Source organism: Vespa mandarinia, chromosome 17, assembly GCF_050613455.1.
Source record: "Vespa mandarinia isolate Hongniang chromosome 17, ASM5061345v1, whole genome shotgun sequence".
Taxonomy (NCBI): domain Eukaryota; kingdom Metazoa; phylum Arthropoda; class Insecta; order Hymenoptera; family Vespidae; genus Vespa; species Vespa mandarinia.
In genome coordinates, this window is record NC_140826.1 from 4,509,906 (window position 1) to 4,526,821 (window position 16,916).

General features: G+C 32.8%; 5 protein-coding genes across 20 annotated transcripts in view; 3 read left to right on the top strand and 2 right to left on the bottom strand.

Annotated features, from left to right (window-relative positions):
- LOC118443534 (serine/threonine-protein kinase 32A) overlaps nucleotides 1-5,532 on the top strand; it is a 41,810-nt gene extending 36,278 nt beyond the window's left edge. For 4 of the 9 annotated variants that reach the window (XM_085662304.1, XM_085662305.1, XM_085662306.1 and 1 more), the window contains 5 exons: nucleotides 2,422-2,511; nucleotides 2,763-2,929; nucleotides 3,196-3,476; nucleotides 3,604-3,807; nucleotides 4,255-5,495. In XM_085662304.1, the coding sequence (XP_085518430.1) occupies nucleotides 2,422-2,511; nucleotides 2,763-2,929; nucleotides 3,196-3,476; nucleotides 3,604-3,807; nucleotides 4,255-4,459 (947 nt within the window). In that variant the 3' untranslated portion in view covers nucleotides 4,460-5,495. Of the gene's footprint in view, nucleotides 1-2,421; nucleotides 2,512-2,762; nucleotides 2,930-3,195; nucleotides 3,477-3,603; nucleotides 3,808-4,254 lie in introns of all 9 variants that reach the window. The other 5 variants (XM_085662300.1, XM_035870681.2, XM_085662302.1 and 2 more) reach the window with 5 other exon arrangements.
- Nucleotides 5,533-5,535: 3 nt separating this feature from the next.
- lost (methenyltetrahydrofolate synthase domain-containing protein lost) lies at nucleotides 5,536-8,649 on the bottom strand. The gene is made up of 5 exons (XM_035870687.2): nucleotides 8,470-8,649; nucleotides 7,939-8,324; nucleotides 7,464-7,810; nucleotides 7,144-7,390; nucleotides 5,536-7,070 (listed from the first exon to the last, which is right to left on the bottom strand). Exons 1-5 carry the CDS (start codon nucleotides 8,486-8,488, stop codon nucleotides 6,702-6,704), a joined length of 1,368 nt encoding a protein of 455 aa, XP_035726580.1. The 5' UTR covers nucleotides 8,489-8,649; the 3' UTR covers nucleotides 5,536-6,701.
- A 124-nt stretch (nucleotides 8,650-8,773) lies between these two features.
- On the top strand, nucleotides 8,774-11,358 carry Idh3b (isocitrate dehydrogenase [NAD] subunit beta, mitochondrial). The gene is made up of 7 exons (XM_085662307.1): nucleotides 8,774-8,897; nucleotides 9,098-9,211; nucleotides 9,638-9,697; nucleotides 9,758-9,967; nucleotides 10,040-10,431; nucleotides 10,518-10,707; nucleotides 10,779-11,358. The coding sequence occupies exons 2-7, from the start codon at nucleotides 9,170-9,172 to the stop codon at nucleotides 11,007-11,009; spliced, it is 1,125 nt and encodes a 374-aa protein (XP_085518433.1). The 5' UTR covers nucleotides 8,774-8,897; nucleotides 9,098-9,169; the 3' UTR covers nucleotides 11,010-11,358.
- Nucleotides 11,359-11,779: 421 nt separating this feature from the next.
- On the top strand, nucleotides 11,780-16,818 carry Sec20 (vesicle transport protein Sec20). Of its 8 annotated transcripts, none has more exons than XR_004838718.2 (6): nucleotides 11,780-11,930; nucleotides 12,025-12,439; nucleotides 12,523-12,714; nucleotides 13,623-15,239; nucleotides 16,118-16,269; nucleotides 16,716-16,818. XR_004838718.2 is itself a non-coding variant. In XM_035870705.2 (3 exons), exons 1-3 carry the CDS (start codon nucleotides 11,853-11,855, stop codon nucleotides 12,708-12,710), a joined length of 681 nt encoding a protein of 226 aa, XP_035726598.1. In that variant the 5' UTR covers nucleotides 11,780-11,852; the 3' UTR covers nucleotides 12,711-12,717. The 8 variants fall into 8 exon arrangements, 1 of the variants encoding a protein (XP_035726598.1); XR_014983171.1 differs by lacking the exon at nucleotides 16,118-16,269 and having other exon boundaries at nucleotides 13,623-14,675; nucleotides 15,076-15,239; XR_014983170.1 differs by lacking the exon at nucleotides 16,118-16,269 and having other exon boundaries at nucleotides 13,623-14,675; nucleotides 15,080-15,239.
- Nucleotides 12,872-14,060, bottom strand: LOC118443542 (neurocalcin-delta B-like). The gene is made up of 4 exons (XM_035870704.2): nucleotides 13,922-14,060; nucleotides 13,487-13,817; nucleotides 13,193-13,391; nucleotides 12,872-13,050 (listed from the first exon to the last, which is right to left on the bottom strand). The coding sequence occupies exons 1-4, from the start codon at nucleotides 14,031-14,033 to the stop codon at nucleotides 13,000-13,002; spliced, it is 693 nt and encodes a 230-aa protein (XP_035726597.1). The 5' UTR covers nucleotides 14,034-14,060; the 3' UTR covers nucleotides 12,872-12,999.
- Nucleotides 16,819-16,916: the final 98 nt, after the last annotated feature.

A 16,916-nucleotide genomic window follows, 5' to 3' on the forward strand; every position in this document is an offset into this window, starting at 1 on the left:
ATATCCTGATGAGATATGGAATGTTTGCTATAATCACACAACTTATACAAATCACCTTATTCGTTACTATCTCGTCACCTCTCCTCTCTCTCTCTCTCTCTCTCTCACACACACCCACACACATACGCACACACGCACACAAACACTCTGTGTAACAAAGTGGCGAATTATGCGAAGCCGAGAATTTCCGAGTGGAGAAGAAAGTCGAGGCCGAATTTTTTCTATAAATATCTCACGAAGAGAGTAAACACGTTGACCGATAATAAAAAGAGAATAAAATAAAAAGATAATTCAATGAGGCGTATAAAGAAAGACAAGATAAAAACTACATTAATTCGTGTTTTGTTGTTGGCAGGTGTGGTGGTTTAAACGGATGGTGTTACGTGTTTCTCTTGTGAAATTCTACTCCGGCCACTACGTAGAACATAGTTTCGATCGATAAAATATACCTCCATGTACGTAGATATAAATCTCACTAAACCGCGTTTAGTAATACAACGAGACTACTGGTCGTTACTGTGAACAAAAGACGAGTAAAGAGTTGACGATGATGATGATAATAAGATATATGTATTTTATGAATCAAATTAATACGAGAATGATAATTTTGAATCAACATATTCATAGAAGTTGCATTCGTTATTTCGTCATATGATAAAGGTCGATAGTCAGAAATTCCACATACTGACGTTATTTAAAATATATTCATCTTCACGTACTCCTCCTCTCATAAGGAAATTCTCTAGCGAAGTGAAAGAAATTCTTAGCGTACCGGTAACACGCCGAAGATAGCGTCGCCGAGCGTTCATCTTCCTTTAGCTTTTTCCTTTTAAATCAAATTACTTACTAAAAGAGAAAAAGATGTCGATCGGATCGTTTGAAAAAATTGATTGGATCGTCTCGAAAAAGAAAAAAATCAGAATGAAATTATCGACTTTTTTTTATTATACGTTTAAAAAAGGATCCTTTTTAACGGCATAGTGAAGATGAAAAAATAAACGGAGTCTATATAAAATGTAAGAAGTCCTTCGAAGAAAAAAGCTGTATACTGCGTTTTCATATCTCAGACGAGTACCTAAAACTACCTAACCCTAACTTCTTCTATAGTATCTTCCCCTACTGACTGTTTGAATTTTGAGATTGCGTCTGCATAATTTACAATTAGACTCGTGTACTATGTCGTCGCCATTTAAGGTCCCTCTCAACGTTTTCGTTTCCCTTTCGCGTTTCTTCTTTCTCTCTCTCTTCATCTTTCAACACTTAAATCCCTATCGTCTTAACTATCGGGACTAGGTTTCTCTCTTATTCGAAACATTTTGCAATTTCCTTCGTGTGTGTGTGTATGTGAAGAAAAATCACAGACATCTTTCGAGAAACTCGCTAATACGTACTGTCGTTCGTAAAAAAAGTAAGCGTCCGTTCGAGTAATAAAAATTGACACAAAGAGATAGCTAAAATTTCTAGAAAAATGTCGACATCTTTCTAGACAAATATACGAGTTTGATAATGTGATCGTTCCTTTATTAGAAAATTTGAAATTTTCCAAGATTACATTGGATCTCCGTGACATTCAGATTTAATAAAACGTACTATTCTCTTATTCCTTGCACAAACTTTACCGAGATAGATATGTACGTATATCACCTTTACGACTCTATCAAAAGAAAAATGTGATATGTTAGAGAAATTGCTATCGTTTAAAATAGTTTACGACGTAATTTCTCGATAAAGTGTAAATCCGTTGGATCGTATATCCTTTGAAAAGGAAAACGCTTAAAGTTCTTCCCAAGAAATAGAAGATATAGAACGATTGATCTTTAAAGGATTTTCTTCGAGTTCCCAATGGATCAGGAAAATCTCGATATATTTTCGAGGCTTTGTAAAAGTACAATTACACTGAGAGCAGCGTGGAAAGAGCGTAAGAGATCTTCGATCTCCATCAACTTTGAAGGATAAATGTTTAGAAATCGTAAAGATTTAATTTTCTGATAAAGCCTGTCTCCTTTACCGAATATCTTCACAGTCCTATCTTACTTCGATCTATATGTAAAATTAAAAAAAAAAAAAAAAAAAAAAAAATACAGTCGGAAAATTAATTTCTTACATTTACAAGAGTAATTAATTTCATCCTAACGAATGAGGTCAAAAGTTGTATTATCTTTCGAGCTACTAATTAGAAGAAAGTAGAATACCGTTTTAATGTCCCGTGTATTTGAAAAAATATTATGACGAGGGAAGGAAGTAAAAAGCTCAAGCATGATGGTTGAATAAAGAGAAAAAAGAAAAAAATATTTTGAAAAGTTTTTTAAACGGTATTAAAATAATATTGCTATCGGATATAAAATAAAGTTAAATAATATTTTAGAGTTTAGCAAAGCGAATGCTTTCAAAAAGATCTTTAACTTGGTTGCTTTTAAAAAGGGCATGCACGCGTGACGGACTTCAATATTGCCACTGAATTGGAGGATGGACAATTGGCAACTTCGATGTCAGGCACGAAGCCGTACATAGGTATGTATGGAAAAAAGTCAGAGAAAATATGAGAAAAGCACGTCGTTGTTCTCACGTCACAGATATCCGCTAAATATTCGTAACACGTAGATAGGTAGGTGGGTAGGTAGATATATACATATATATATATATATATATATATATATATATATTTATATATGCACTCAGAGAGAACGCATGAGAGCTAGAACGCGTCGAACACGCTCGTAACATTTCCCATTTCTTTTTCTTCCAATATGAACCTGCGTCAGCGCCAGAGATTTACATGTGCTCGTGCGAGGAATACGGTGTCCTTGGCTATGGATTTGCCGTCGATTGGTGGAGTTTGGGAATTCTCGCTTGGGAGACTTTGGCCGGTGAACGTCCTTATCCTCTTCACTCAACGACTTCTTACAGAGAGGCTCTGAGGATTTTGCAGGTAATCAAAGATAATAGTCGATTTAACGCGCTCCCTGCGGTGTCGATCGTGCCGGACTTTTCATTGGCTTTCATGGACTTTGACAAGAATTGAATACGTATTTACGACCCAATTAATTATTTTATCGGATTTCCTTCATCATTGAGAAAAATAACGATCGATCTGAATTGTATAGATCGCAAGGAAAATTTTATTTTTCATTGTTACTTCGGCAGATTTCTTTTTTTCCTTATCGTTAATGCTCTTTCGAACTGTTATCGCTTCAGGAAGAAAGGGGAAAGCCATCTCACTGGAGTTCTGCAATATGCGACCTCTTAGACAGATTGTTAACTTTAGCACCAGGTGCTAGGGTCTCGACTTTAAAGGAACTCAAGCAGATTGCAGTGATAAGAAGTTTGGACTTTGATAAAATATTGAACAAACAGATAAAACCACCCTTTGCGCCACCAAAGGATCATCTCAATTGCGATCCCACGTTCGAACTCGAGGAGATGATTATCGAGGCGAAGCCATTGCATAAGAAAAAAAAACGTTTGACCAAACAAAGGTAATTTATTTCGTGTGAAAATAAATTGATTCGTACGATTATCGATATAATCGGCAGTAAGAACGAAAAAAAAAAGAAAAAATCATCGAGATGCAATTACGTTTGTGTTTCGAATCGATTCTCGTAGATCCATCAGAGCCGAATCGACGGCAGACGATGCTGTGAAATTTGCGGAAGGTGACGGTGTGGATCTAAGAAGATTGGCCTTTATCCCAGAATATCGCGTGTACAATCGTGAAAGAGAAATGGAGAGATTGGAGAGGGAACGAAAGGAGAAACAATGGGAGGAGGAACTGAACACTGCCATGATGGGTGCCGATGAGACGCCAAAGTATGAACCGAATTACTTCAAACGATAATCCAATTCCAACAAAATCGTTCTCATCGTGCGTTTCGTATAATAAAAAGCTTTTACAATCTGTTCCAATGAGGAGACGATGAAAATTTTACGATTTCGACATTCGGAAAGTGCGCATGCAACATGCATAAGAGAATTATATCAGCAGTAAATCTCATTTATGTACGCACGAACGTGCTCGAGTTTACATCGCCCAATGAAATTACATCCGTTGCTTTGGTAATTTGTTGAAAGACATTAACGGTACCTATCTACGTTGATTATAATCCTCATCATTATGTATTCGTTTTTCTTTTTAATCTTTTCTTTTAAGGATTTCAAATCTCCTATTGAAATTATGCAAATCGCTGAACGAGAAGGATACAATTTGATGCTGAATACGATTAGAGATTATCAGAATTTTGGATTTTGTGTTTTCAGCAGGAGAGAAGAACAGCAACAGCAAGAGCAACAGCAACGCCAACAGCAACAACAACAGAAAGCACAGAAAAGTGGGAACAGATTGAACGTCTCGAACGTGAAAGCTCGAATCAGTGTTTCTCCTAGACTTAATCGAAGGGCGAGCACTGCGACGTCCTCCGACATCGATTACATCGATGCCAGCCCTGAACCATCTACATCTTAATTAACTCAATCATTTTTTACAGGAATCTTAGAAAACAACAGTGTCTATAAGATATAAATCGTGTTTGATCGGTCGATCACATAACAATTACCATTATCGATCAATATATTCCATAGCTTTGCGTAAAGATGATCGTGCAAAACACGCTGTAATATTAATTTAAAGTAGATACTGATTAGGTTTGCATTTTGAATAGTAGATCTTTTAGAGAAAATAAATAATAGGGATCATTAGTAGAGACGGCGAAAGATTATGAAAGATGTTTATAGAATCGATCCACACGTTATATACGCCAAGTGGAAAAGATTTCTTTCAGAATTTATTTAACGAAACGATTGAATCTCGTGTAAATACACTTTGCCGATTCATCGTTTCCTTTCCAAAAAGTTCCTTATTATTTATAGTTTAACATTACTACGTCGCATTGTTAGAAAATTCCTCGAGTACATTGCTAGAAATAACAAACAAAATCATTTTCACTAAAAGATATCACGTTTGTAAAAGGTAAATGCGATTCGTGATATGAGAGATATGGCAGACAGGATTCGTAAAGCGAGATCGGAACGGAAGAAAAATCTCCGCTCTCTTCTATAATTGGAATTGATGGATCGAATGCAGACCACGTTTTGTCCGAGAATCGTCAAGTAATCGATAAGAACGGCGCCTAGTCGACTAAACGAAACAACACAAAGAATCTTTTCTCGATTTTCTACGTCCACTTGCGTTCACAAAACGCTCCGCCGTTTTATAAACGTACAAATTATAAAAATCCTTTAACAATAATCAACGTACGTTTTGAATGATAATACTTTTTACTCTTTTCAAATTTTTTTAAACACAATTATTATTTTTCTTTCTCTCCGAGTATTTATACATTTATCAAGCTTATTTCTAGTCAAAATTGCAAAATACATATGTATGTAAAGTATGTATAAAATAGATTGCTGTCGTTAATAATTACGTTGAATTATTCATCATTGTATATAAATGCATACGTATAAAATAGGGGTAAAAAATATAATGTGTTATAACAATGAAAAAGTAACAAATGAAGGAAAGAAGAAAAGAAAAAAAAAAAGATATTTTCTTTATACGTAGAATTTGTATACATTGTGACAATTATAAAAACATAGTATGTTAATATATTAATAAAAGTAAATATCATCGTGATGCATTACAACTATATCTTAAAGACAACAAATAATAATTATTAATATCACAAAATATTGCCATAATAAACCTACTTGGTCATTATCAAACACGCAAAATCGAGTTTACATCTTTTTTGTATATCGCGTAAAAAATGGAAGCCCACTGTACGTGTCTAAAAGCGATTTTGCTATATCATGGAAGTATATTTCTCTAAGATTAGATTTCAAAAATGTTACGTCTTTCGTGTGAAAATATTCGTTCAGAAAAATCAAGTATTTCCTTTCTTCTTACATAAGTGACAAAAATGCAGCTTCTTATTTCCACATGTACCAATTAATGTATAAACTAATGCAGCAGCTATTGTCGTCATTCGATAAATGTCACAATTTATTATCGCAGATACGAGTCCTATCTAATATTAATTGCCTTGGCTCTCCCAACAACTCAGAAAAATAATTTAAATCTATTCTCTATCTTTAAGTATTCTTTACGTGATCACAGTAAATTTATATATAGAAAATAAAGATTAAGAAATTTTACATTAGATCGTTCCAAATGAGTAATTCAAATAAGAACAAAATGGATTAACTTAATAACAAAATAATACATAGCTTTTGCTTGCATAAATAATATGCATAATAAATAATAGATTAAAAAAAGTTTACTTGCAAATCCAAGGATAAATCATTAAGTATTTATATTTCACATAAAGCTGATTCAGACTTATAATAATCTTTAACTCGAAATTTACCATTAAATTCAATCGAATTATCCAATAATATGTAATAATGTATTTTGAAGTCATCACAGTATAATAATCATACGAGGGATCTTTAACATCTTCCTAGTCTCACCTTTCGTTAATTAAAGATATTAGAAAAATATTCTTTCGTAGAACAATATAACAAATTTAAATCTAAATTCTGATTTCAATTATTATTGCGATAGAAAGCAAAATATTCTTTTTTTCTTTTATAAACTTATATAACGTCTTTCAAATGATTTCTGCTTTATATACGGGAGTCGTCCTCGTCGAAATAAATTTACTTATAAAATATTTGTTAATAAAGTAAACATTTCCAAGTCTTATTTATACAGCCGAGACATCTGTTACTTCAATTCTTGAAATTGGTTTCGCAGGTTCCACGATTATATTTGTCGAATCACCGATACGAAGCTGTTGTAAATTTGCTACTATGGAATCTACCTGAACTGGTTGATCCGGCGATATATTTTTACCTTTGAGTTTGTTAAAATGAAGATAACAAATACCACGATAACCTTGCCAGACTATTTCATTTGGCTTAACTCCGCGTTCTAACAAAGCATTTTTTAAATCGCGTACCCGTACACTGTACGAGATATTCGATAATTTTAACGAAAAGTCAATATTTGATTTCAGTCTTGAGTTAGCATATTTTCTACGTTCATTACTTTTTTCGAGTATTACTTTTTTTCCCTTAAAAAAAAAAAAAATTACAATAAAAAGATTGGTATTAACTAACTTAACGACGAAAGAATAATAATTTTACCTCTTTGTCTTTAAAAGAAGGATCAATATTTTCTTCTTTTTTTATCTTTCTAGAATATCTCTTTTTTGGAAATGATCTTTTTATCTCCTTACTATCTTTTTCCTCAGGAGAAGAGTCTTCTTTCTTAAATGGAAATTGATTCGGATTGGAACGTTTTTTATGCTTCAAACGTTTAGTGTGATTTTTGTAATATTGTTCTGTTTCCGTATCGGAATCTATTTCCTTTAGAATTACTATCTTTCCTTCTCTGAATAGAAAATAAATGTTATGAGTATAATTATGAAAATTGATTAGAAAAAGTATCCTACATTAAAACATACTTCTCATCCATTTCTTTGAACTGTCTTAACACTGGCATAGTTGTAAGTTTTCTTTGGCTAAGCATTTCCCATATAATGCCAGAATATTTTTTCACTTTTTGTTGGACTATTATTGTTTGAGTTGGTGTAATTATTATATCCACAGGTACATCGTGCTCTTTGAACAACTGGGATGGAAGATCATCTACTATTTGACAGTCATGTACAGTTGTAATAATCTTAGTATTTTGTGTTATTGCACCCATTCGCACCATCATTGCAAATTCCAAATCTGCAAAACCCTCTCCTTTACCAAGCCTGTACCCTTCTCGACTGACACACACAGAACCTAATACAACTAAATCTACCTATATGTGTGTGTGTATATATATATATATATATACCCACACACACACACACACACACACATATATATCAGTGTGTAAAATTTTCAATATAAATTTTTCTCTTTTCTTTAAGAAAAACAATTACATACCTTCACATTTGAATCAACTCCAATCGGTTTACCAACTTGTTTCAAGCCATATATCGTTGAAAGAGTTTTCAATTCTGCATTTGTTGCACCAGCTATAGACGTAACGCGAAGAAACAGACCAGAACGTAATCTTGGAATAGGGACAAGTATCTCTTTATTAGCTACCAGAGCTAAATATCTTACTGGCTTTTGTGGTTTGTCTGGACTGATTTCTATAGTTTTTGCTCTCTTAAATTCTTCCAACTCCGTTAAACGCTGAGCTGCCTTTGTGGCACCTTTAAAGTTTGGAATGCGATTATGAATATCAAGTGGAAAGCTTACTAATCCATTTTTTTTCATATAATCCCACATTTTGAATCTGAAACTATATTTGGTCACCTCTTCGGCTGAAAACAAATATTATTTATTATATAATAATTATTTGGCGAATTAATTGCGAAACAATAGAAAAAATTTAATATCAACATCAAATAAACAGAGCATATAGAAAAATGAACAACGAAAAATGTAATATTGTGTGAATGAACTTACGCAGTTTTTCGTCCGCCATAATAAAAAATTATACTACACGATCCTTGAATAACAATTATTAAATTAAACGATCCATAAAAGAGAGCTCATAAATTTTTTCTTACTAAAATAGCACGATTTGTCTGTTGCTTTATCCCTTCCACTATTCTACTTCCATAACAACGTTATCATGTTAAGAAACATAGCAAGTCAAAATTCACTAGAAATGTTAAGTTAAAAAAACAAATATTTTGATAGAGAAGGCAAATTTATTACAATCTACAAAGAAAAGCAAACAAATGTAAGATGTTGAAACATAAATTACATTTATTTTCATGCATTTTCATCATTTACGCATTAATCAAAATATAATTTTGAATACTCGCGGTTATTGCCGAAAGATACAACGATTACCGAAAGTAGCCGATGTTTGGCAATCCAATGTCTAAGTACGTATAACTAAGTGAAGGGACCATTTCTTTTTGAAAATATATCGTCCGAATAGAATTAAATTAAATGCTATTCTAATCTCTCATTATTTCATATAGTTATAAATTTGTACGCGTTTGCGAATAAATTTGCTATCAAGAATCTTATTTTCTACTCAATCTTGAATATTCCAAAATTATACTTTTATTTTAATTAATAGAAGGTCGTAATATACGTTCCTGGTAGTACGTGAAGAATAAGAGCGACAGTAGTACCTTCTTTCATCGTAAAAATGGCTTTACTAGCGAGAAACATTTGCAAGGTACTTTCTCAGGTAATGGAATATTTTTTTTTTTTTAAATAAAAGAAAACCTTTTTGTCTTACAATAAGTTCTAGTCTAAGTTCTTCTCAACTTTCTCATAAAATTAACTATTATTCCCTCTCCCAATTAATTCGATAACGTGGAAAATTTATAACAAGGGTATTACATCAACAACGATGTGTTCTTCATTATTAGAATATTTTCGATATTACAAGTAATTGTTACTCTGACTGAATATATTTTCGTACAGTTAATAAATTTCATTGATTTCAGTATCGCAAATTAGATTATTTCGGACATATTTGAATAATAATACGTTTTACGTTTACATCATTATTGTATCCTACTGATATTGGCAAATACTTTTAAAAGATTATTTTGAAAAAATATAATTTAAATATGTATTTGGATTATTTGTATTTTTGTTGTATTAACAGACTGCCCAAAAGGGAGCTATTAGGCCCTTACATGTAGGAGCAATCCTTCATCAAGAAAATGTAAGTTTTATGATAAATTGTCCATTTATTCTTGTATCTCCATCACGCTTCTCCTTTTAGATAGTCGAACAAGAAGGAAAAGTAAAATGTACTTTAATTCCGGGAGATGGTGTAGGACCGGAATTGGTATTATCTGTCCAAAATGTTTTCAAAGCAGCCAATGTTCCGATTGAATTTGAACCTTATTTTTTATCCGAAGTAAATCCAACATTGAGTGCACCACTTGAACAAGTTTCAAACAGTATTGCCAGGAACAAAGTTTGCTTAAAGGTATAAATATTCGTAGACATTGTCTTTTTATTGCGTTCCTTTAAATACATTTTTTTTTTGCTTCTTCCATAGGGTATTTTAGCCACACCAGATCATTCGCATACAGGAGAACTACAAACTTTGAATATGAAATTACGCAGAAGTTTAGATTTATATTCAAATGTAGTACATGTAAAATCACTGCCAGGTGTCAAGTCTCGTCATCAAAATGTAGATTGTGTTATCATCAGAGAACAAACGGAAGGTGAATACTCTGCCCTGGAGCACGAATCTGTCAAAGGAGTTGTAGAGTGTTTAAAGATAGTGACAGCAACGAAAAGTCAAAGAATTGCCAAATTTGCATTTGATTATGCAGTTAAAAATAATCGTAAAAAGGTAACTTGTGTTCATAAAGCAAATATAATGAAATTAGGTGATGGCCTTTTCCTTAAATCATGTCAAGAAATTGCCAAATTATATCCTAGGTGAGGATGAAAATATATAATACATTTTATTGCATGCTATTTCTAGAAAAGTACATTTTCAACGTATTATATTTCTTTATTTGTAGAATTACATTTGAAACTATGATCGTGGATAATTGCACTATGCAAATGGTATCCAATCCTCATCAATTTGATGTTATGGTGATGCCTAATTTATATGGCAATATCATAGATAATTTAGCATCTGGATTAGTCGGCGGTGCTGGTGTAGTCCCTGGTGCAACGTACAGTGCAGAGTGTGTAGTTTTTGAACCGGTAAGATTATATTTATAATAATAATAAATATTTGTATATATGTTACCGTCTAATATGTATATATAATACAGGGTGCAAGACATACGTATTCCGAAGCTGTTGGTAGGAATGTTGCTAACCCAACAGCCATGCTTTTATGTGCTGTCAAGTTGCTACATCATGTTAACTTGAAACGTTATTCCGAACAAATTCGAGATGCATTAAATAAAGTTTTAAATGATGGAAAAGTTCTTACAAAGGATTTAGGTGGCCAAAGTTCAACAACAGAATTTACAACTGCAGTAATAAATTATCTTCATTAATAATACTCAAAGTATTTGATTTGAAAACTAAATTTAACAAGGATTATGTAATATAGAATCTGTCATGAAAGCCGTACACATCTATAGACATTTGTAGTATCTATAGACTATCGTAGAGTTTATTTTACATATAATATTATATTACACGTTTATTTATTAAAAAATACATTTTACGTAATTGGTCAAACCAGTAACGAAGTTTAACAAGTGTACAGGAAATTTAGCTTGAAAAGCTTATTTGTCTATAAGGCCGTATGTAATTTTAGTAAAGTCTATGTATTGTTAAATGTGATTATAAGTATAATTGAAAAACTATCTGATTGCATATTATAGAGTTATATATACAAATATATATATATATACTAAATTGTATAATAAATTACACTACCTCACGCAGTATTTGTATCGTTAATATTTTTAAAAGAATAGAAATCATTAGTTATGGATTAATACAATTTCTAATTTCTTATCACGTTCATGTATGATCGATAATATTTGAAGTGAATTTATTAAGTTCTTTCATCATACCTAGTTATATAATGGCACATGCCAAAGACCCGTTTTAAAGCGAGGACATGCTTTCTCGAACTTTTGCAAAAGATTTACTTTCTTTGAAGAAAATCATGTGTCGATGTAATGTTTTCTTATTAATGACATCACGCATAAATTATTGCTTTCGTAGTTCATATTTTGTCCATAAATGTCGCTGAAGTCGCACGCTCTTCGAGCGCCATTTTGTATGTCTCAGTAGGTAAGTGTAGACTTTTTTTCTCTGTCGGTATTCCTAGTAGGTATTTACAAGTAGCAAGCGTACTTGTATACGTATGCAGTATAATCAAAACTATGGATATTAATAATCATACGGAATTAATACGACAAGAGATAATAAAAAATCACCTACAATTCAGTGCTTTAATACAAGTAAACATTAAAATTTTTTGTCGTCAAATTCGTTCAAACACATAACCTCAGTTTGTAATTGTTTATTACACTTATATGAAAATCTAATTCATAGGATATACAACAATGTACTGGCCCTTTAGAATTACTCAATGAACTTAATGCAGAAGGAAGGGAAAAAATTACAGCATTAAGATCCAGTATAGATAAATTAACTTCTCTAGCTGAAACCGAAATAAATGAAAAGGAAAGAACGGAATTGTTAGCTGAAGTTGAAACATACAAAAAACAGTTAACTGCATCTCTTGGGACATTTCGTAAAGCCAATGTCATTAGTGCATGTATCATAGATAAATTGGCAAGAGAGGATTTACTTTCAATATCTGAAGAACAACAAAATGCTCTTCGTAAAAGACGGGATAAGCAGGGTTTAGCAAGCGCATCTAATCAAGTGACAGACAAACTATTAAGTATTTCGAGACATTTAGCTGAAACTACTCAGAAAAGTGGGGACACATTAGACACACTGTGTATGAACACAATTAAAAATTGGATTATTCATTTTATTTATATCTCTCATATAGAACAAGCTAATTTATACTTTTTGTTTTAGTAACATCATCCGACAAAGTGTCTAGTACTAAAAATGAATTAGAACATCAACAACAAGTCATAGTACAATCGGGAAAGTTGTTAGGGAAATATGGTAGAAGGGAGGTTACAGACAAAGTGCTACTTGTTTTAGCATTTGCTTTTTTCCTTGCTTGTGTCTTTTATATTTTACAAAAGCGACTGTTTTGAAGAGGTACAAATGGCTTCTACATTAGTTATACCAATATATAAGACAATTCCAAATCTATTCCTTACTTTATTTATAATATAATGATCGTACGATCTATGAAGTACGGCGAAGTGATTACTCGTTAGAGCGAAATTTTATGATAATTTTTATTTATTACGGGATCAAATTACATTTTTACAAAATAATTGATTAAAAAAGGATCAGTCAGATATATAATATTTGTACTGAATTTATAAAGGATATTAGAGCATATATTTTAGGTACTATGGACATTGTTTTCAGTCTATGTTACCACCAAAAATTATTAAATTCCGTCAGTTGATTTTGAATAAGAGTATCCTGTAAGAAAAAGATAATGACTTTTTTTCTTAAAGAATATTACATTAAATGTCTTTCTATCATTTTTTGTCAGTTAAAGATTTTGCAATAAAAAGTAATAATATTATTTATTATATAATTAAACTCTAATAATTGCTCGTACATTTTTGCAGCTGGCTATGAATTCCTCTATGGATATCATTCCGTCCTTATCAGTATCCATCTTTTCAAAAAGTCTGTCCACGTGCCTGTTTACCATACTCCAAACAGTTTGATCATTGTTTACCATTTCATAAATTGCAAAGATAGCGGTGATCATCTCGTGTTTCGAGATCCAACCGTCGCCATTCAAATCATAAAATCTAAAAGCAAGTAAGTTGACGAAGTTGAAAATATTCCAAACGCGTCTCATTTTACGATCTTTTTCGATCTCACGGTGAACACAATGTATTCTTACTGAAATATCCATCTAAGCTTTTCATCGGTAGTTCCTTTTACGATCGTCGCTATTCCTAGAAGCAAATCTCCAAAGGTGACAATGCCGTCCTTATCTTTATCAAAATTATTGAATACCATTTGTGCATATTTTGCAGAATCACCCAGTGGAAAGAGTTTCGCATAGGCTGGCTTGATATCATTGGTAGTAACGGTTCCTCTTGGACAATACTGTTTGAAAGCACGATATAGTCTTTGTATCTCTTCCTTTGAAAATCCTGTACCGTGGATCAAAGAAGACAATCGTTCTGGAAGGACGTACGTTTCCTGCTTTTCTTCGTCCTGAAAATTCTCTGCGAATATATATACGCGATAAGAAGAGATGGGGATAGAAATTCGAAAGGAACTTCATGTCACATTAATTATCTTAATAATTAATGCATCTTATAATATATACCGGTTATTCTTTGAATGCTCTTTTTAACTTTTTTAAGGCTACGTTGCATTTTCCATGACAAGCTAGGTCGACGCGGAACTTCCGATCTATCTTGATCACAATTATAGGACATAATCGTATTTATGAATGATTACCCTCAGTTAATGGGCATCATTTCGTTTCAGAGAAGCCAGGCGCAAAATTACAAAGAAAAACAAATAAATCAATATGAGAATCGTTAATGGCTGATTTGCAGATCCGATATAACAAAAGTTTTTATCGTCACATTAAAACATGTGTTTGACAATTAGTATAAAAAATCGATTGATCGGTTCTCCTCCGATCGCGCTTATTTTGTTTCAAAGTTGCCTTTGGCGGTACTCCAAGAGAGAGAGAGAGAGAGAGAGAGAGAGAGAGAGAGAGAGAGAGAGAGAGACGGTGACGTCGCATTAAAAGAATCGGTGATTCGTTAAAGCCGGCCGCCGCAGACGAAAGCGCAGAAACCGTCTCAATCGCGAACTGAACGGAACTGACGCACGTGGCATCGATGACCCTTGCTGTTGACTATGAGAAGCGGTTTCGAGGAAACCAGTCGCTAAAATATTTAGACGATTCCTCGTGACCGTGCTTCTCTGCTAGATTTTCAACGATATGCCTGGCTCTTTGAGCAGGCACATTGCCACGAAACGTATTAAAGAACGTTTGAAATCTTAAGAGCCTTTAAACGATTTCCTTGTTTTATTTTCAAGTTTTCTAATATCGTATTTAAAAGCACGTAAATAATTCCAGTAATTTTCCGTTCATTCCGTTTTTATTTCTTTTCGTACTTCTTGACAATATATAGATATTGTTTTATCAAAAGAACGTAGCGACCACTTGATATTCACTCGTGCAAAGTTATTCCTTCGGAATACAAATAATTTGCACATGCACGATGGAGGGATTTCTTTGTTACATTTAATTCATATATTCTCGAGAACGTTCCTTTCGACGAGGAAATATATCTTGAAATGATAAAAAGAAAAAAAAATTGATAAATTTTTTATTCCGATCTAATAATTTTTTCTTTTCATCCTAGAAAGATGACCGTGAAAGTTATTGTTATCAATGGTCGAGATTCGTCATTGCTAACCCTGTCATATCTAATAGAGGTTTCTTTTTTCTTTTCATCCTAGGAAGATGACCATGACCAATTATTCTTATCAACGGTCGAGGTTCACCATTGCTAACTCTGTCACAATCAATAATGATCCATACGATAAATAGACATATTTCCAAGATATGTACTCGTTACCGAATTATAGAAAATCGGATTGCGGTGAACTGCTTCGGATAAAACGTAAGAGTAGACTTTCTCTGCCAAATGCTATTAATAGTTTAGTACCCTGGAAACCAGCTATTACGGTAATAGGAAATGATAGTACTAGTTTAGCGGGATTAGCTTACTTTAAACTGTCTGGATACTTTATGATGCGGACCGTTCCTATTTAAGGTCTTCAAATTTACAAAAAACTTTTATTGCTTGCGAACAGTTTTTAAGCGAGTAATATAAAATGATTTCACATGTACACGCACATGTAACAAAACAAACAAAAAATATGAAAAAAAATGTGAATCGATCGATTTACTTAGCTCGTCGATCGTTCAACTATACACGCGAACACATACATAATCTTTATGGATTGTCCTTGACATGATATTTCAATGTAAAAGAGCTATCAATTTTTATTGGTGCGTGTGAAAGATAGGAACCACGGATGGGAATTATGTTTTCGTAAAGACATATGAATGAAATTATATGGGTCACACTGTCTTATCATAATAACTGGAGTATTACCGAGTGCTAAAGAAAGCCATATTGCAGGTGTGTTACGAAATGTAACGCACTTGCATATGGAATGTTAGCTTGTTATTTCAAATTATAGAGTTGGAATGTCTTTCCCGATCGTTTGCCAGATTAGAGGAAACGATATGAGTAATTGCGTAAATTAAATCGGCACCGTTCGCATTATCTTTGAACGATATTTATACGCACGTGGAATACATAAAAGTATTGTTACTACGTCGGATGAATGAAAATCACTCGAACAATGGTCGGAAAGGGACTTCCCCCAAGTTCAATGCTTCAATCAAGTATCCAGTTTTATTCGTCATTTTATTTTCTCCTATAGAACGTCGAGTGAAATCATCTAACAAAAATAATCTTCCTTCTTGCAGGAAATTTTTTTCTATTAGGAATTGTATTAGAAATATAAAAGGCAAAGTATCCTCAAGCACGGATCTGTTGTCAACGAACGAACGTGTTCGCATGTTTAATCGTTACGATTTTTCTGAGCGGTGGTAGGGCAAGCTTGGTATATAAAAGAACAGTAAGCATCCAGCATCTCTTCATTGTGAGAGTGCATTTCTTACCGTGGAAGTTCTAAACTTTTAAATACAGGCTCTCATCTAGGATAAATACCAATTGTTTAAAGATTATTACACGAAAAATTATAGTGCATAATAACAGAAATTAAAGAAAAGTTCATCGATATCAGTTTTATTTTATAAATAACACACAAAAAAAGAAAAAAGAAAAAAAAAAAAAAAGAAAAGAAATAGGAAAGAAAGGAGATAGTGTCGCTGATTATATATTGCTCAGAAAGTGTGAAATTTGAAAGTCACAAAGGAGAGCGTCAAGTACGTGATGTAATATGCCGCGTTTTGACATGCGTTGTTTATTCGTAGCGTATCTACTTTCCCGGCTAGAGGATAATCATTCTCCTCGATTTAATTTATTTTCTTAAGCGATAATAACGTAGCGTATATATTCTAGGTCAATAGTGTCTTGAAGAGAAGAGTGGTGCATAAATTGGAACAGTAATATATTTAGAGGAAAAAAAAAAAAAAAAATAGCATTCCTTTCGCGCCAATCCAAATCCAACGAAGATGAAAACGTTCTTTCTCCTCTCATTATTGATTGGCAATGTTTTTTGCGCGCCATGGTTGGATATACTTTTAGGACAACAACCTTATT